We start from the raw sequence: 20,864 nt of genomic DNA, 5'->3' as shown, positions 1-20,864 counted from the left end.
CATTTGTACCTGCTTTCATGGTTAAATGCACTTGTTTTCTGGTTTTAAAAACCTGTCAGGACAATGTAGAGAGAGGCTAGGATTTGCTTTTGTTTCTTTTCTAAACGCATTGCAACAATACAGATCTATGATGAAGCAGGACGGTAACACTTTGAATAATAACAGAGAGGAATGAAGAATTCCATATTTCCCATCTATCCTTGGAAAGAAGATGAGCACACCTCTCACTTCACTAGTAATCAAAGTACACAGCAGACATCTACGTGGGATGGCTTCTGAGCCACTTGTACTCGAGACTTATAGTTTAATAAATCTTGAGGCTACACATATACTCCAGAAGACTAGAAAACCACGTAGTGCAATAGCTTTGTAAAATATCTAACCTAAATATTCTTAGTAGGAAATAACCCAAAGACAAAGAACTGGCTGGCTATATGAGATTAATTCTTTTTGAATTTTATTTCAGAAACAGACTGGAAAGGAGGGATTTGAAAAAAAAGGTTTTATAAGGAAAAGCAGTAGTTGTAAGCAAGATATTCTTAAACGATTTAGAAATAAACAAAGTCTATGCTGGTAAAATCACTGATGATGCAAAGAACAAAAAGGTAAACATCAAGGACAGGGCAGTCATAAGAGTAAACATGAACTGCTTGATAAGCCGGCAGTATTCAAGGAAGATGCATCTTAACATAGCTGAATGCGAAGTTGTGTCGTGTACAGTGATCACCCTCTCAAAATGAAGGGTTAGGTCCCTGAAAGGGAGCAGGAAGAAAGTTACACTGTTCTAACAAGTCAATGTGAGCAGCCACCATGATAACACCCATTAAAAAATGGTAATTACTAAATGTATATGAATAGGAAGGTATTTTTGATTCTGGAAAAAAAACTGGTTATAGCTCCGATATCAACTGTTTTTCATTAAAAATTTTAAAAGCTATATGCTGCAGGCAAGAAAGAACATCTTACAGTTGAAGGCAGAGGATTTTAAGCTCACCAAAAGACAAGTGGAAGGAAACTTCATTAGAGGGTGAATGTACTGCTCAAGAAGAAAAACTCGGTGCTGAAAGACTGCCTAATCCAGTTGTGAAGCCAGTGTAATAACCAGTGCTTGGAAGCTAAGCCAGACAAACTGAAATGATGCACACATTCTAAAAGTGAGGGATTAGCCAGTTGAGCAAACAAAGAATGACTGGTTCTCTCTCAGCAATTGCTGGACTTTGTTATTCTGGTAGGTTTTTTCTCTCTGACCACAAATTCCACTCTGGAACTAGGAAACGGAGCTGATAACGATTTTCCAATGGAAACTTTATTCGAGAAGGTGCTCACCAGTGTTAATCAATTCATGGATTGCACTACACACAAATTTCCCCAAAGTTGAACACAGGATTGTTTATAACAAGGAAAAAAAATGTGTATCTACTAAAATGAAATATTCAAAAATAAAAATATATCTGCCACATACTCAAGAGGACACAACCAGCTGGTATTACCAGCTTATGCAGTTGCTCATTCCCTGTGGATGACCCAATGAAGAGTGCGCTCATGAAATGAGTAAACCAAAGAACCATACACAGCGCACAATAACCCCGACTGCATTACAGAACAATAAATCTAAATTAACCTTAACTTCATATTCAGTTCAGTATTCGAACAAAACTGTGTATTCATTTCTGATTTGGAAAAGCTTTGCCAGGGACTTTGTGTTTTTCTCATATTCTTGCTCAATCACTCAAAATAAAACTATTTTGCAGCTCTAATATCCCATATATTAAAATAGTATTAGATACAGAAGAGATTTCATATGCTGGAGTATCTCAATGCTTTTGCAGTATTCATAGAGAGGCTAGAATTAGAGAAAAATGAGTGGAATAATTTTCCATAAAAGAATGCAGTTTGATCAAATCGAAAACATCTTGCAATGAAAATGGAGAAAATGAATAACTTTGATCTTGTCAGCTGAAGAAAGCAGAAAGGTTTTGTTTCAGCTATTTTTTTGAATAATTTTATTTCGATTAACTTTACATTTATATTTACATACAAACAGAATAAACACAAGTGAAAGGAATTAAGATACACACACACAAAAAAAAAGAAGCTAAGGTACTTAACCCAATAAAGCTTCACATTATCTATTATTTCCAAAGAATTTTCAGGTCAACATTACCTGTTATCTTCACAAGACTTCTCTAAATGATGAAAAAAACCTACTTAGAAATTTTCTTCAAAGGCTGGCCCATGGTTATACCATGCAAAACCATAAGATGTTTCAGTACAACGATGCTGAACACCGCCTTTGTTGTATTTACAAAAAGATAACTAATACTAAGATTGTGAGTTCAACAAATAATACAAGACATACAGATAGTGATGGGATCCAATTTCAAGGTAAATTTTGGTAATTGCGTACCGTCACTTTACATTGATGGTTAGAGGAAAATCAGCCTATAGAAACTAATGTCATCCAACAGGTGAACACCAACTATTTACTGCTATGACACACAAATTCAGTGAAAATAAATCCCTGCTTTCTGTTTTGCTTCAGTATTTCCACCTTCCACCAATACAGAAGGATAGGAAGAGTTCGTTTCAAAATAACTGAGGTAAAAAAAAAAAAAAAAAAAACACAGAAACAGGGAAGAAAAAACAAGCAGATGAAGTAGAACACAACAAGGTACAATCAACAGAAATAAGCATAGAGAGAAAACAGACTAAAGAAACAGGATCAAAGCTGAGATTAACACAATCCACAAGTTCTGTTTCTTTAGACTGCCGTATCTATGAAGCAGGCTCATTCTTCAGTTGATGCAAGCTGTGTTTATGCAAACCCAAGCACTATGCAGCCTGATAAACTGGTGCATGCACCTGTAGCATTCTTTGCAGAGCTCAGAGACATTTTCCTTTGTTGCGTGTGCTTGTGATTAACACTTTACTTGCTCCTTCTACATTGCAAAAGGCTGAGCTTTAGGGACAGAGCCAGGCATATGGATTAACAGGCACACACAAAAATTATGTTGGCACACAGATGAATGAAGCTCATCTCTGCCTTTACTCATTCTTCTCTCTCATCTATTGCCACGTGGCAGGTCAGAGGGTTCTGTATGCCCACAAATTCTGAAACACCCCAGCACTGGAGCCCCCGCTGAAGACACAAAACCACCTAGGTTCTTTTATACTTAATTACAATGCTCCACTTACCATTAGAGGCCAAGGACTACCCAGTAAGAACTATTTCTTTCAGTTGTCACAGCTGCCCCCGATCCACCTCCATAGTCTTCATCCATTTATGGATTTGGAATAAATGTCTCTAGACTTGAAAGAAAAACAAATCTCCCCACCCAAAAAATCAAAGCCAGCCAAGTAACAGTAACAACAGCAGAACTTTCTGACACTCATTGGATATGTAACGTTCCATCTTTTTGTGATTATTCTGGTGTCCAAGGAAAGAAAAAGGAAACGTACAGGAAGAAAAAAAAAATCAGAATTCATTCCAGTGCTGCATTAGATACAGAGTACCCAGACATGATACAGTTATTATGTGCAACCATTTCAATTACAAAAACTGCTAAAGCATGTAATTTGACAGCCACTTCATACAGCATCTCTTTAGCTGATCTGACAATAAGGATCAGGGCTTCCAGATTAAGTGTCAACATCCCAATTGCCTCTGAATGCTAGCATTTACTTAGAAATCTATTTTTCCATTTTAATTGCATTATATCCACATGCTAAATCTGAGTTTCTTTCGACAACAAGCATCATAACCCAAACTTACCATTTGAAAAAGAGTTATTTAAAATATACACTATCTGCAATGTGTTTTGAGCCTGTATTTATGTTCTTTACAACACTAGATCATCTTTTTATGTTGCAACATGTTGTGTATTGCTTAAAAATTAATGAATATTATGACAGCAGAAGTGTTATCATGAGAATTGTTTACTCTGGAATTTTAAGAGTACTCAACAGCCTGGTTAGCATTAGTTTCTGTAAATTAATTTTTAAATCTGATAATAATAGTCAAGGTGTATGGCAGAAGAGCTTTCATGATGTGACACCTAATTACAACACAATTTTAACTATCAAGCACATGAAAAAATATCACAGATTCCCAACCAATGTGTCTATTTCAATGCTGCCAAAAGGGAAAAAAAATGTAATCACTTAAGTTTAACTTAATAATATTCAAACCAACAAAAATCATTTTTTCCTCTTTCCCCACAACCCACAGTCTCCATATATTTTTTACTGTATGGAATATAAGGACTAGCTCAGGTAATCAATGGAAGTAGTCTTGGGCAGTAGCAGCCTGAAATACACGTGTTCTATAGAAAACACCTTCCTACCAAGAGAACACATTATGCAACATTTTCCAAAATATTTTTTTCTCCTAAAGACTTCACAGGATCTTCAGCAGAAAACTTTTCTTTAATCAGAGTCTCAACTACTGTTGAGACCCTGTCTGCATATATTTCATGGGACAATACAGCTGTTCATAGTTTCTGTAACTAAGGCTACATTTACCAAGCGATACCATATTTCTTGGCATAAGCAAGTCAAATTATTATATCTATAAAACATCTACTTACCTCTCAGCTACAGTATACAGTATTGGTCTTTATCCAGTGACCTTTAATTATACTGGTGAAACTAAAAGGCGGACTACTGTATTTTTATTTCATTTTAAATTTTGCTGATTTTAAAAAATAAGAACACTTATCAGACAAATCATTATGCAAACAAAATATCAGGACAAAAATTAAATAAGCTATTATGTTTGCATAACTATGAATATGAAATACTTCTGCATTAGTAACTGATGGGAATTTAAACCTCAATTTGGTGAAATAAATAGCTGGATCCTAAAACAAACAAGGAATATAATACAGAAAATTCTTCCTATGTGCAAATTTTGTGGAGAGAAAGGGCAGGGAAGGAGCAGACCACATCTGCTTTTTCTCTGATTTTCTGAAAGCTATATTAGTTACACAGAGAGCCTCCATCAAATAATTGAGGAACTTAGTATTTTTATTGTGTGAATACTGATAGTTTACTGCAAGCTGTGCAATCACTCCTCATTCACTAGAAATAGAACATGTAGCATCACGTGAACCAAATCTACTGGACATAATTAGAGTCTGGCGCAATGAAGCATTTTTTGGGGCTCATTCATCTGTTTATCCCTAAAAATTTATCTCCTTCTGTAAAGTCTTTGCTACTCCAACTTCCCTTGGTCTGGCTTCCGCCTCACTGTCTATTATTCCTCTCCTCCATCTCAATACTCCTTTAACATTTACTGCTGTCTTCCAATTTACCTGGAATCTCTTCTAATATTATTCAGTGCTATGTGATACTTCAACCCTCCTCGTTTACTTGATAACTTCATTCACACACAGCATTTACAGTACTATCTTAATATCACACACTCGCAAATCCAACTCTCTACTCACTTTACTTTCTGTCTGATTCCAGATAGCCTCCAGTTCCAGCATCAAGCATCTCCAGCATGTCAAAGCCTTAACGTTTTCCTCCCACTTCTTCTAAAAGCTTCCTTGCTCTATCTCCTTTGCTACAACTGGAAATCATGCTGCTTTCACTGTTGCTTAAACACATACTCTCAGGTTCTTTCTGATATCCTGCTCTCCCTCCTTCTTCCCCACATGCTTTCTTTAATTAGCTCTGATCGCCACTAAGCACACACAGCTGCACGCCTTCATGCTGCCAAGGCACAAGGTGATGGTGCTCCTTCTACCCAAACAAGCAAGGGTGAGTTCTCACCTGATCTTCAGCCACCCAGCTGAAAAATAGAAGGAAAAGAAGGGAGTCCTAGCAGCTACCTCCATCTGTTTTGTCTTCACCAGCTGAAAGCACTCTGCTCTTAGTTCTCACCATTTACATCTTAAGGAACTAGAAAAGTGTGTCTTTGCCCCTACCAGAAAGAGCTCAAGTTAGGACAATAGGCTTTGCCTCCACCCCATACCCAAGGCACTGCCGATTACAAACCACGGAGGTACTGGCAGATACTATCTAATGCTCAGGATCTGCGTGTTAGCATTTGTCAAGAAACAGCTGGCAACATTCCCTGCTTTGTCCTGGAGAAGGCACCTGTTATTTCTACTCCTGGGAAAAGAGAAGAATAGTAGTCATTGTTTGGGGTCAGTTTTCACTTGTTATAAACACCATCCCATCCATTTCACGGGACTTTCAGGGTTCAGAGAATAGGAAAGGCCATATTCTTTGGCAGGTTGGTTAACAGCTTTCAAATCAAGCCTCTCTGATTCGGTGATTTTCTCAGTTATGTTTCCAGCAAAGCATGATGAGATCTTCCTTTAATTCCAGTCTACTGGTGGGGCTAAAAATGCTAGATTTAGTAGCTTTCTGCCATATGGAATAACATTGCCAGTAAAGATGTTGTGATGGCTATGGTTTTGTTTTGTTTTTTCCCCTTCATTGAACTGGCATTCACATTTTACATTCTCAAGCTGCAAATTGCTCATTTGGTCAATTATTTATCCAAGGTGTCATCTTTTCAAAAAAAACTCCCCAGAACAACCCTTTACTCAGTAAAATTTCATTTGCAATTATTTTTCCTATTAGTATTGACTTTTCTAATTACTTTTAATATTAGAATACTGTCAATGGTGCTCCGCTGTTTCAAACCTAGCATGATTTCCTAATACATTCCTTCTCTCTCAGATAATGATGACTTTCTCTTGGAACAAATGAAGCAATACACTTTGGCTAATATAATATATAATTGCTAAATCCAGCTTTTTAATTTTAGTGAAGTAACTTGAAATTTATTCTTTCCGTCTTTGACACATTTATAAATCCCTTTAAATGATATTTGGGAGAATGTCAGTTAATATTACATAGTAACTTCTCCCCAGTGTTTGACATTCCAGCCAATATTGCACCTGACTACACACCTGCAACTGTTTTATTTCCTTAAAGAAAGGACAGCTGCAAATATCGCTACTTCCTCATTACATGTAAAACTCTAGAAAATGATGTTATAGACAGGTGATCTAATTTTTCTAGTAATTACACTCCTTATCTTGCCAACTACTATCCAATATGGATATTCATTTCTTACTGAATAGCACTATAAAGTCATTAGTCATTGATTAAAACACACATAGAGTAAATAGATGATGGAATTATTATTATTATTATTATTTTTTAATCTGACCCTAGCCAATTTTATTACAGGCATTGAATCTCATATAGATTTTCCAGTCAAGAAGAGAACACCTCCTGTCAGCCTGTTTTTACCTTTGCTTCCCATGAACACCATTAGGTGTTTAATGGAGCCTGCTTTCCATGGAAGCAAAGCAGTGAGCACTTAATGAGACTGAGCACTGCATAATTTACTTTGAAATAGTGAATTCTGTATTTTGGGAAGAAAATACATGAAAAATCTTAATACCCAAAGGTTGCATGACAAATGAATAAATAGCTATTCGTGTATAAACCTCATTCTTCTTTACTATTTGTTGATCCCACTTGTTGCAAGCTGATTTGAACAGACTCATGCTCTGGTGAAAATTAGCATAGAATTCAACTGAAATGCATCATAGATCAAGATTTTGTCTGCGCTGGAAAGTCCTTTCTATATACATACATATACGTACATTGCTGCTTGGAAAGGATGCCGCCAGGATGTCCATCCAAAGCAATGTTTCCTCAATTCTACGTAGTGCCACCCCTATGGTACAGTGACTAGAGAGAAGCACCGCCTTGCTGGTGTCTGTGCACTCTTTCATACAAAAATGCCCTTCTGGTTGGTGCTTCCCAGAAGGAGCAAGGATCTGGTATGAAAAGTGTAACTTTCTTTATCAACAAAAATAGATGGTCCACGCTAGTGAAGCATAAGGCTCATTGCAAACAGAGCATGTGGAACCATCACCTCTACACACAAATGCAGAGAAGTTTCCATTTCACAAGGCCAGAATTGTTACTGAATTTCCATAGAAATATTTATATACAAAAAGGCATTTTAACATTTCCATTCCTCCTAAAGGATGCAGTATTTTCGTTATTTAAATAGTAATCTTTTGTTAGTCATATTACCTCCTGAAAAAATTGAACTTCCTAGGGAGAACTACAAGCAAAATACCTACTAAACTGTGACATTTATGTAAAGAAGTTCTTGGTCTATGATACGTGCTACTGGAAAGCTAAGAATGCAATTGCTAATATTAGTCCTTGGTGTCCTCTTGTTCTTTAAAAGATGTTTATAAATCATTATTATTAGTATCCATTTAAAATAATTAATAACGATGTGTTTATTCCTCAGATGCTACTATAAGTAGTACCGGTAAGTTTCCAGAGAGCTCAGATTAGTCCTTATATCTAAACAATCTATATCTATTATCCTGTATTTTGCATTTCTAAAATGTAGTCCAGCTGAGCAAAATGTTTTCAACACAGAAAGATGAAAGGACCCAAGCACCATTACTAAAATGTTTCTACTACTGAGCTTTTCTCACCAGACAAAAAATAAAATATCCACATTGTACTGGTATTAAATGTCCCATTATGTCATAAATGTCCCCATATTATTCCCTGGGATGGAGCTGAGACAGAAAGGTAGCAAAAGTAAAAAAAGTAATCCATGGAACCCAAAAACCATATTTTCAGATAAAAACAAAAATCTAATTTATTAAAAATTATGAACATTCCAGAAAAATGTTAATTTCCATAGAGCATGAACATGTGAGAGCCTAGGTTTGAGCAAGTAATTGAAACATTATTTTATTTTACTTTATTTTTTTTTAGAAACCACACAATATAGGAACATTTTAGTTAAAATAGTTAAATTTTCAGATAATTTCACTTGCTGTGGTCTAGTAAAGTCTTTGTGAATGCCTGTAATTCAGTTCAGAAGGTAATGGTCAGTAATCAGATATAAATGCCTGTATTTAAATGTCTTTTAAAAGAGAGCAGTATTCTTCCAGTAATTACCGCCTAACTGAAGTCCAATACCACCTGAATACTTTCAGTAAATCAAGACAGCTGAAAGATAAAGTGTGGTTATCAGCAGTACTGCAGGGAAATGAAGATGCGGTCTTGGAAGTTAGCTGTGTTAGTCAGATAGCAATTACAATAAATTATACTCGTTTCCACAGTCCCCAGCCATGGACCTTACATCCAGCAGCATGCAGTCTCGAAGAAGAGAGACCCTCTGTAGTCCTATCTGCTCTCTGTGGGCTGCATTTCTGAAGCGTGCACTGACTAAGCTACATTGGAATAAAATTATGGTATTTTACCTTCCTAAAGGTAAAACAGATTTCCAAATTCCTGCGTTATAAAAGGTTACACTGTGAGGCAATGCAACAGCATTAATCTAGAGATTACTCCTTCATCTGAGGCTACACATTGTCAATTTTTAAATTGAGTCACGATTGAAATTGAGGAAGGATTTTGAAAACAAGAAGATAAACAGTACTCCACCTACATTGTCATTTTCTAAATGTTCTTCTTACTTCAGTACATTGTAGTGCCTTCCTGATACCAACCAAATTATAAATCTCCTCACGAACTAATATTATAAATTGAATATTAACAGCATAGTTACATCTTTTACCTTCACACCTGCATTTTAGACAACTAATTCCGCTCTCTTAAAAATACAGAAAAACAAAACAAAACCTCAAGTGGCTGCCAAACTTAGCAGGGTACTGCTAGGTATGAGATGTTCACATTTACATTTATCTGTGCAAATAGAAGCTATAAAACTGGGACACTGTGTCTGTTCTTTCCAGATAATTATATTTTTTGGAATTGTAATGAAGCAAACAGAATTTCCTCTGTGCTGTGAAGAATTTCTTACAGCTAAAGATGTAACATCGTACTGGTACAAGCAGATAGCATAATCCAGAGGTTAGAAATATTTTCTGAGCTGGGAGAAACAGCCTTTGAGCTCTTCCTCCATGCTAGTTCCTGTGTTGGAAATGATCATCCTGAAGGGATTCAGAATGCTGACCTTGAGACACTCTGTAAAGAACTAGTTGTCTTTCAGGACATACTATCCTGAGTCCCACAAAAAAAAACAGTCCAGGTGGTGTATATGGTGAAGGCAATGCCTAAGGGTAGGGGTAACATTTCCAAAGGACAGTCCCCAGCTGTTTTAAGACTCCTGACCAGATTCCGGTGGGCAGTGCTCATCAGAGCCCATCCTGCATAGCTTGCCATGTCACATATTTGTCTATCAGAGACGTCTCTGAACAGCTCTCTCTCAAGCATCTGTATGCATCTCAAATGCAGATACAGCCTAGAAATATCTCAAGGAGCCATTTGTGAGCAGGATGGAGAGGTCATATGGCCACCGTTCACTGCCTCTTCCAATACACAGAGGAAGGGCAGGCAGTAAACAAATGAAAGGAGGTTTTCTCCTTCAAACAGCTGTAGTTAGGCTGTGGAAATCCTTGCCACGGGACACTGTAGATGCCAATGTTTTATAGCGGTTCACAGAGAAGGTGGCCAGGTCAGGGAAGAAAAATCGTCAGAGGTTTCTAAAGAAGAAAAAGTGACTTCTGTCACAGGAGGCCACCAGACGTAGAGGCTGGGAGATCTGGGAGGAGCAGCTGGCTTTGCCTGTTTTATGATTTTTCACACATTTGCTTTAGGCTAATTGTAAAAATAGCATAAGAGTAAAATATTTATTCTTTCCAGCAACAACTGTACTGGTTCCTGACCTTGTGCGGATACTGCTTTTTATCTGCTAGGTGGTAAGAAAGTATTTCACACCTCTACCTCCAAAATAGTGTTGTCTTAATTCAAAAGCAACCATGCACAAAACTGTTCCTCCTATTCAAATTAATGTTAAAGATGTGTTAGCTTTACACAAACCAAGAAAGCAGCATATATGCAGATTAAAACATTTTATAGAAACAATGGGGTTCTTACCTGCTATGGTAAATACCTACTGGATTTTCAAGGAGGAGTGAGAAAAAGTGAAATACAATTAGAGGGGACATTCAGCTACCAGACTTCCTTGACTTCATGGATTGAACATTTTTTCATGTTCTTAAAATTCAGAAGAAATTGTCATGTTTTTTCATTCTGTACAAGGCCAGGGCAAAACACTGCTGTAAAACAGCAGGAGGGTACAAAGCACCAGTTTTTCCCCTGTTTAGAAGAGGGCTGCAAAGTAAAATAATGCATGTACTTGTTGATTATATCAGAAGAATAAAGGGCACAAGAAATCTGGCTGAAAATGTAGATCATGTAACAAAATGATACTACAATTAAATCAAAACAAGAATCCTGTGCATGGGAGATTACAGGTCATATGCAGCACTACGGTGATAGGGCACTGCTATATGCATCTTGCACCCATCACTGCAGTAAAAATAAATAAATAAATACGATTTAAAAAAAAAAAAGTATGAGGGAAAACAGGGCATAGAAAGTAATTTGTACCAAGAATTACTCCTTGAGAAAATACAAAGCTGGGGATATTTTTTTAATAAAACTACCTTTGCCTGCCTAAAAAAGCAGGCATGCAGTGACTACAAATGCTTCCTAAAATCAGGAAATAACGTAACCAGCACAAAATATATTTCAGAAAAGAAAATTTGATAGGTAATTTAAATGTTCAGATCTTTTACTTCAAAATGTCATTTTGGTCCAAGAAAAATAAAATAAAAAAGTTGGTGGAGGAGGTAGACAGGAGAAGATGGAGGTGATATTAAATCACCTGAAAACTAGCTTCAAATATTTTGAGTAAAATAAAATATATTTTTATATTGTTGTTCTTCAACTTTGTGGACTTTCACCTTTTTGACACTCCTGCGACAAAAGTTGTGTTCATTTTCTGTACTTTCTCAGTGTTTCGTGATGGGGTTTTTGGCCTAATTTTAGTGATGAAAACTAAGAATATCAAATGTAAAGACTTGAACAGCACTGGCCTTTCATTTGCTTCAGTGATTAGAAAGTAATCATGAAAAAAAAATAAAAATAGATTTACATTTAACCTTCTCCAAGCTTGAACATGCAGGCTCTTGTGAATTTTTATTTAAAAAATAGAACAGAAATAAAATCATTCCCAAATGTGCTTTGAAGAATATCCTAACTTTTGCTTCATTTCTTTACCAAAAAACATTACAGACTTTCTTCATTACCAGAAGTCTTAATTTTGAGTTGCATCTTGAGGGCATTTTACAAGATTTGCCTATATGTGCAGTACAGTAATTACTTTTTTGAAGTGCACTGGAAAAAGGAAATGAAGTCAGCAGGTTTATGATCTCAGAGCTTTTTGATTTAATTAAAAGTCATTAACAGCAACCCCCACTATTCAGTTGCTGAGCGTGCCCAAATACAGAGCTTTAAACCAAAGGCTATAATCTGTAGGCTTTACAGCTGGTTCAGGTCGACTAAGGCAAAATTTAAGCTTTTACCTGTGCTACAGAGTGGACAGCAAACATGACAATAACATGATGATCTCTATTAAAAAGAAATAAATAAATAAAGAGTGAGCCTAATGTCATTAAAGGTTAAAGTTAGTAGAATTAAAGCACACTAATTTATATTATATTCCCTTCATGAATGTGTTGTGTATTAAATCTCTTTTTGATTTATGGCATTAGAAACTTTCTAAGTCACACATTTTAATGCACACACTCAGTCACAGCTGAATCACTCACTAATGTGCTATATTCCCTGATGAGCTGGCCAATTTAATATCCAAGCTGATGCCAGAATCTCAACACAATGAAAGGCCCTTCATTGACATTCTGGTGTAATACCTAATAACAATTAGATTCCTTTTCCTTGGTATTGTATCTTGCTATTGTCATTTCAACAACAGATGCTTTTCTTATAAACCACTGAATTTACTCAAATTTAAATGTCAGGCGGACCAAGTGAATGAGCAGTCCATGAACCTGCGCTAGGGAAAACAAGCTCACATCTGTCTCATTATAATATATTGTATTTCCATTTCATTTACTTTCAATTCTTAGCATAGTTTCAAACAATTTTTCAATTTCCAAACCAAACAGCATCTTAGACAAAGTTAGGTGATTTTTTTTCCCTTGCTGTGTCAAAAAATACATTGTTGTCTGGAATGTTTTTATGGTGTCACATTAGATCCCAGCACAACACAGCTCCCACAAACACATCGTTTAACCAGACAGCAAAACAACACAAGAAACCAGCGTGCAAAGTTACCGGTGCAGAAATTTTATACACAGGTTTCCTGATGAACACCAGTGCATAATTCCAGGTATCATGTACGTAAACAACTATAAATTTTATACACTGTGTAATTAAATGAATAGGCTTTCACAAGGGAAGTAAGAACACAACCAGACTCCAGAAATCTACAATTATATGTGTTGTTGTGCTGGAGTTTTACAGATAATTAGCGATGCAGATAATGTCTCAAGTTGTTTCTACAGTACTTTAGTATTTAGGGATTTAGGTCCTTAGCTGTTTTCTAATACATCTCATGAGCTGCACCTTTAGGTACATCACTACATTAAAAAATCTTGTTGAATTCAATAACTGCAACTAAAAGTAATGACTTGTAGGTGGATACCAAGCTTGCAGGCCAGTCTCTAAATAAATCATTTAATATAAGTAGTATAAAATTTTAAGAGCATAATGAACCACTGGTTTGTCTGATAACCCTAAAGACATAGGGAGAAGAAAAAACAGTAGTTCTGAGAAGTTCTAAAATTAGGCTAACATGTTGTGAAGGGCAATTCCATTTGTCGCAGAATATGACAAACTTCTCAGTTGCTATGATTTTACCATTGTTTCAAAGGGATAGCAATATTCTTGTATACTTGCAAACGTAAAATTTGCAGACTAAAGACAACCGTGTCATCCAAGGTTATTCTGTTTATTTCCAACCTTGCAATATTTTCTTTATTGCTAAGAATTTTAAATGAACATTTTATTGTCAAGATCCCTGGCAGAAGTCCATGTAAGTTGGAAGTGTAGTTAGAATATGAATGAGAAAATTAATTAGCTGGTGACAGTTTGGAGTATTAGTTTTCAGCTGCCACTTTCTATTAGGTCTCTCTTTTTCTGGATGCGCATGAGTTGATTGACAGCATATTTCAGAAAAACATAGGACTTTTAAAAATTTTCATACTGCAGAACAATGTATTCTAACTCACTCTTTCAAAAAAGCCCAACACACTATATTGTATTTAAGTTGAATGCACATATGGCATGGAAATGCAGGAGTTTATTCTGTTCTGCCAGGTTCCATCGGAAAGCCCAGGTCTTAGACACTATGATGAGTTTTGGAGACTACAAAAGAATAAATGTATTGTTTTTCTCACCCAAAGGTCAGTTGCTATATAGCATTGCTGCCCAAACGTTGGCCTACAGATGAATTTTGTATCTCCATGGCACTGCTAAAATTCAGTGGCTGCTGATATAAATGAAAATTAGAAGAAGAAACCACGATGGAAGAACAGATGACAGAAGAATTTGATGGGAAGGCATGAGACAGCATTCAAGATTAGATACAAAAAGATGGGAAGGGAGGCTAGGCAGAAAATGCAGGAGTACTTTCACATCTTGGTAGGAATATATGGATATTAGGGAGCTTTTAATAATAGAAATGAATTTTTTTATGTTAAAAAATATCCTTCACTTATTAGAAATGAAGCTATGGCTAAGATAGACTGTGTTAAAAGGGGGAGTTTATAATCTTTTGTTAAGAATGGGGTTAATTACTACTGGAATGAGAAGTTTAAAAACAAGAAAATGTTACTTTGAAGAACATTTTTCAGGGAAAAATCATGGTTCTTGGAAAAAAAAAGTGAGATTTCTAAAACCTCTGGATAAGATTAACATTTTAGCTTTGTGGATCTTAAGTCAATACAAAGTAAATATGATACCATAATTGCTTTCTCACCTCTGTGTTTTAGCTTATTATTTTTTATTATTGAGCCTTAGCATTTTAATTTCTAGTTTATCTCATTTATATTCTCCTGACATATCACAAAATCAATTTTTAGATCCTGGTAGAGCATTTGTAGCTCCACTATATTACTACACAAATGCAAACATGCAGATATCTTATTAAAATGTCACTGTTTCAGAGATATCTTTGGTGCAAATGTTATTTAGATGAAAAACGATTATCACAACAGTAACAGCTCATTCTGTAAAATTTCATTTTAGTCCAGCCTGTTTTAAAAGGCTACAGCTGTCAAACCTTGTATCTTTCTCTGATCCCTCAAGCAGATGCACTTTGTTTGTTCTTATAATAAAACATGTGTGTGTCCTTTAGCTGATTAGCGCATCAATGAGAACATGAGAAGATATTCAATGTTTCCAAAGGTTTGCACATCAAGGAGAACAATAAGCAGCTTTGTGAAATGAATTTGATTTGTTAAAACCTCAACACTGCAAAAGGATGAAGCCAGAAGAGGTTATCGATGCATAATTAGTGCATACGAGTGGCCTAGATATGCATCTTTGTCTACAAACTTCTTGCTTATAGTGCAGGTCAAAACTTTACCATTATGGCTTTTCTAAAAATTTCTGTCATCAAACTCAGGATCAACTCTTAAAACATGTGAAGAAGTTTAGAAGTATTATCGTTACATTAAAGAGAAAAAAAAATGGCAATAACATTCCATACCTATATAAAGAACATTTAGTCAACGTGCACAGCAATGGCTCTTCACTACATGGATCTCTTCATCACGGTGGGGCAGCACAGAGCCCAGCTATGCTCGTGCCAGGGATTCATCTCAGAAAGTTGCTGTTCAGAATAGTCATCATTGCATTCCTGGTGAACAGCATAAAACCCAGACGTTTTCAAAAGTGCTTAAAATTGCTCCTATCCTGCTTAGGTTTTTGAGCAGCTGGATTTACTGTGTGAGAAGAGAAGTATTCCTGCTTGATCCTGATAAAAAAAGGAGTTAGTTTTCAGACTGGCATTTTGTCTCGGGTTATGGAACTGAGAGCTGGTTCTGAATCTTTCCGTACTGTCTAGAGTCAAGAGTAATTATTGCTGAAATCAGAACGTAGCTATGATAAAACTTGAGGTCAGAATCAGAGTGAAAGAGAGCAAAAAATTATTATTAATAACGAGGTTGAAGTATCATTTTCATTTATTAAATTTATTTCCATAATTTTTATAAATCTCTTGACATAGAAGACAATTTAGTAATTTCTCTTGCAAATATGATAAATTCCTGTACAGTATTGAAAAGAAAAAAAAAACTTTCATAAAATGCAGATCACAGACACCCTAAATATTCATTATAATGAAACACTGAATTGTATCTATTAGGTGTAAACAATATTGGCTTGAAATAACGCACATAACATCTCCAATAGCTTATCAACTGTTTGTGGAAAGCTTGCAAACCATCTCCCCAGCTGTCAGAAGCTTCAAAGGAAAAATTGCTTCCCATTTTAAATAAATCTTACAAAACGCGCATGACAGTGCCAGCAGGAGGAAAGACAGGACCTGTTAGCAGGCGGTACTCCAGCCACACGGGGGAAATACAGACACCAGTAGCCTGCACCTGTGAGCTCTGTTGCCCTGAGCAGACCTGACATCTGCAAACTCCTCAATCACCCAGGTTTCCTCAGAAAAATTGCCCTCATTCAATTTAATGTCAGAAAGGGAGGAAGTCAGCAGCTGCACACATTCACACATTATCTGCAGTTCAAAAGGCACCAGGAAAGTGGACAGAGAGCAATGTAGGCAGAGCTCCCTAACGAATTAGCAGGCTCCCCTCCACAGCTAGCAATGAAATTTCACTGTGTGCTCACCAAATGTAAGGTGGAGGACAAGGCAAAAGAAGAGGGACATACTGAGGCCTTTCCTGCTACCTAGATTTCTTTATTCAGGCTGTGTATATAGATTCATGAATGTAAAAATCAGTTTAATATATATTTTATGTAGTTCATCTTATTCCTATAGTTTTGAAACAAATATATTGGACCAGCAGCAGGCTCCTGTTGTCATTGCATCTAAGCTAGCTGGACTTCTATATTTCTTTAAAGGATCTGTACAAACATTCAATAAAATATTTAGGACAGCAAGCAGCAAAAAGCAAAAGAACAGGCCAAACTGAACTGAGAAAACACATACAAGTGGCCACCTATGGCAGTATCTTAACTAACTGCCATTCAACCCATAACTTCATAGTAGACTACAAGTCCAACAGGTCCTCATGGACTCTTCTCACTCTGAAAAAGAGAATTTTCAATTCAAAATAACTAGAAATAATAAACTGAAGATCTACATGTGTGCCATTATACATAAGATAATGTATTATATAAATTAAAATTGGCAGCAGTCAGACATTAATTTGGTACTCACAAGGGTCCCCTAAAATTGTATTGGTGTTGTCTTACCTGTGCAGCCAAAAGACTATTGAATCACATAAAGACATGTAGCCTACTAAATGTGCACTTTGAACTGACTGTAGGGAACAGAGGGCTTATGTTAAGAGGTCAACAGCGTTAATTCTCTGTAAACGTCTTTTGTTCAAACATGAATTCTTAATCAATTCACATTTTGCAATGACCCTTTTATTTTATTATTTTTTATTTTTTCCCCCTAAAATGCTTGCCTTGCTCTTAAGGTGAAATAAAAATGTTATCACACAATCGTTCAATAATTTAGGTTGGCATGAATGTCCAGAAGCTGGTCAGGGATTTGTTAGGCTGATGTCAATATAGTTAACGTAGTCATAGAAGAAAATAAATAAATTAATTAATTAATAAAATTAACTTAGGTTTATTTACCTGCTCACTGCATGTTCAAAACGACATCACAGCCCGATGCTTCTCCATGTCAAAGGACCTAGCAAAGCATCATCTAAGGGGCTTCCAAAGCCTCAGTTAATAGATTAAGTCTTTAAATAAGAAATGCCATCTGCATGGTATTTACCTTCTTTTGCAGAAAGGGATTTTTGAAACTTTAAAATAATACCCACATTCCCTTAAGTTTTTCCTCTCTCCCTTATTTATATTCTGCTGCACCACAGCACTGACCTCAAAGACCAAAGGACTTAGGTTTTTACTGTAGCAGTAATTCAACTTTAAATCAACTGCTAGGGAGTGTAGGGGAGTACTGCCTCTCCACCCTGCTGGAGGAAAGCATGACCTCTACAAATCTCCGATTTACGCCAAATTGACACTTATTCAACCATTTTAGTATTGAATCTGTGATATACTTTTATGCTCCCTGCTCCTTCACAACTTCACTATCTGATTAGAGAAATTATGAATGCAAACTCTGCATTCTGATTAATGAGTCATGAACATCGCAAGAAGGCAGCAAATGACCTTTTTTGTTCATTTCTGCAAGCTTTCCTGTAATCAGCATTACAAATATTTTGGCAGAGTTTGTTTATCGAATCTGCACTGGAGCAAAATCTATTTTAGAATCCTGTTTTCTTCCCGTTTTGATCCTTCTACAGGCAATGCAATATTGTTATAGGAGTCTAGACTCTCATAGCTGTGCGCCTTGATTCAAACTGCACACAGCCATCTATCCCTAGTTAGACCATCTAATCAGATCGGGGAAAGGATTGCAGAAAAAAATAATACTCTTAAGGAATGGAGTGCAAAAATACTGGGGAAAAAGATAATAAAACTCAGAAACCAAAACCCAAAAGAGATATAATTAAAGAAGTTTTAAATAAAGTAATTTAATGCAGGATTTTTTCAGATAGTGCTACAAAGAATTACAACACTGCTAAAAAAGCTAGTACAGAAATAAAAATGATGATGCAGAATACATGAAAAGCATCTCTGCTTATCCTGCTTTCCAGATTGTACTGTGACTAATGGGGAAAGGAAGTCCTCAAAGGAGGATCCTCTGCAGAGCGTTAAATGCATGCTGCTAAATGGTATTGCTCAAGGTTTCATATATATTTTCTGAATCAAAACACATAAGTCAAGGTCTCTGCATCTAAGGTTGAGCTCGTGGTCTTGTTATTGGGGAGTTTCAGCAGCTAGAATGTTGTTATCAACCCTGTAATGTCATTATTACATACAACGGATTAGCCATTACAAGTAACCCAGTAGCATCAGACATAAGGAGGGTATGCTTTGGGACTAGAAAACAGGTAAATAAATCATAGAATCATAGAATATCCCGAGTTGGAAGGGACCCATAAGGATCATCAAGTCCAACTCCTGGCACCGCACAGGTCTGCCCAAAAGTTCAGACCATGTGACTAAGCACACAGTCCAATCGCTTCTTAAATTCAGACAGGCTTGGTGCAGTGACTACTTCACTGGGGAGCCTGTTCCAGTGTGCGATCACCTTCTCGGTGAAGAACCTCTTCCTGATGTCCAGCCTAAACTTCCCCTGCCTCAGCTTAACACCGTTCCCATGGGTCCTGTCACTGGTGATAACAGAGAATAGGTCCCCTGCCCCTCCACTCCCTCTCGCAAGGAAGTTGTAGACTGCAATGAGGTCCCCCCTCAGCCTCCTCTTCTCCAGGCTGAACAGGCCCAGTGACCTCAGCCGCTCCTCATACGTCTTCCCCTCTAGGCCCTTCCCCATCTTCGTCGCCCTCCTCTGGACACTCTCCAACAGTTCAATGTCCTTTTTGTACTGTGGTGCCCAAATCTATAAACTCTGATAAAATCTTGGTGCTGGATCCGAGATCTGCAGAGGAAAAGGGCAGTACTTAGCAGCCAAGAGGTGCCCTCTTCTTCCCTGGCAATAGCAGGGACCAGGGAAGATTATCAGCAGCAAAGCCACAAACATATTCATTAACCTGAGGAAACTATCAAGTAGGCAACATTACAGCCACTTGTCCCCCAGCTCCCTGAGGGTGGACACCCAGGACATGGTGGGCTCCCAAGGAGAGGCTGGAGAAGAGAGAATGTAGCAGACAGCAGCGAGGAAGACAGACTGCCGATCTCCGCACAGTTTTTCAGATAGCCGATGGAAATCATCATTACAAGTGGTTCTGGGAATGGAGAAAACAGTGCTGAACTTTAAAACCTAACAGACTCCTAAGGGATGATGTATGGAAACAACTATCCTAACTGACCTTCCTAAAAACTAGAAGAATGGCAGCCTAGGAGAACGATAATAGATTTTGATCTTAGGGAGGTCAAGATAAATCTGAGGCTGTTGAAGATATGGTGGATATATAGCTCAACACACAACAAGGAATGTGACCTATGTTTTTTAAAAACAAATCAAGCAGAACTGAGTGGAAACCTCATGAAGTTTTATTTTAAGTAGTCTCTTAAGAGATTTTTCAGGCTCTTTCTAGTGATTATGGGATTTTGCAGTATTTACTATAGCTGTGTAGCTACATATCCTACACAACTGCAAATCGGCTGTGCAGACAAATACACTAATCTGAATATTTAAGAGGCAGAAGTCAGCCACGTAGCAGAGTTTTTCATGGTACATTAGAAGATTTAGAAACAAAATCTATTAGCATTCTTCTGCACACAAAAGGTTGATTTAGGGGAGACTACAAGAATTAATCTGCAGATATGGTAATGCATATTAACATCAGAAAAATCTGCTGCAGAAGATATACACGTGGTTGGGAAAGTTTGGTTGAAATAAAGATTTAAGTGCTAGTTGTTTTCAAAGGAAAGGGGTCATCCTTGCAAGATGTTATTTGTACATTAATCCAGAGCATGAAATAGTTATTCATTTATTTTGTATTACAAGAAGATAATATCTAGGAGTCTGTTTTCATCACAGGAAATATATGAACAAACTGGCTCTTTGCCTCAACTGATGTTTTCTGGGTTAATAAGAACGCAGCTGTATGCGCGACACGCTGCAGCAGCATGCTGCACAGGGCTCGTCGGTAAGCTGCTCCACGCCAGAAGGGATCAGTTTCCTGATTTTGCCACTCCATTTCTTTTCTTAGAGATCTATTGTGCTT

The 20,864-nt window shown here is 36.8% G+C and overlaps 1 protein-coding gene across 5 annotated transcripts in view; it reads right to left on the bottom strand.

The window, feature by feature from the left end:
• Positions 1 to 20,864, bottom strand: part of DPP10 (dipeptidyl peptidase like 10) — a 486,012-nt gene that overhangs the window by 298,592 nt on the left and 166,556 nt on the right. Inside the window, exon 1 of one of the 5 annotated variants that reach the window (XM_083841936.1) lies at positions 5,613 to 5,664. The exons of 1 other annotated variant lie outside the window; for it this stretch is intronic. Coding sequence is in view for 1 of the 4 variants with exons in the window: in XM_083841939.1 (XP_083698065.1) it covers positions 5,448 to 5,489 (42 nt within the window). In the remaining 3 variants the exon portion in view is untranslated. 3 more of the 5 variants (XM_083841939.1, XM_083841934.1, XM_083841935.1) reach the window with 3 other exon arrangements.

This window comes from Anser anser (assembly GCF_964211835.1).
Source record: "Anser anser genome assembly, chromosome: 6".
In the NCBI taxonomy this organism is placed as follows: Eukaryota; Metazoa; Chordata; class Aves; order Anseriformes; family Anatidae; genus Anser; species Anser anser.
Note: the sequence above shows the minus strand (reverse complement) of the source record. Positions and strands in the feature narration are given on the sequence as shown.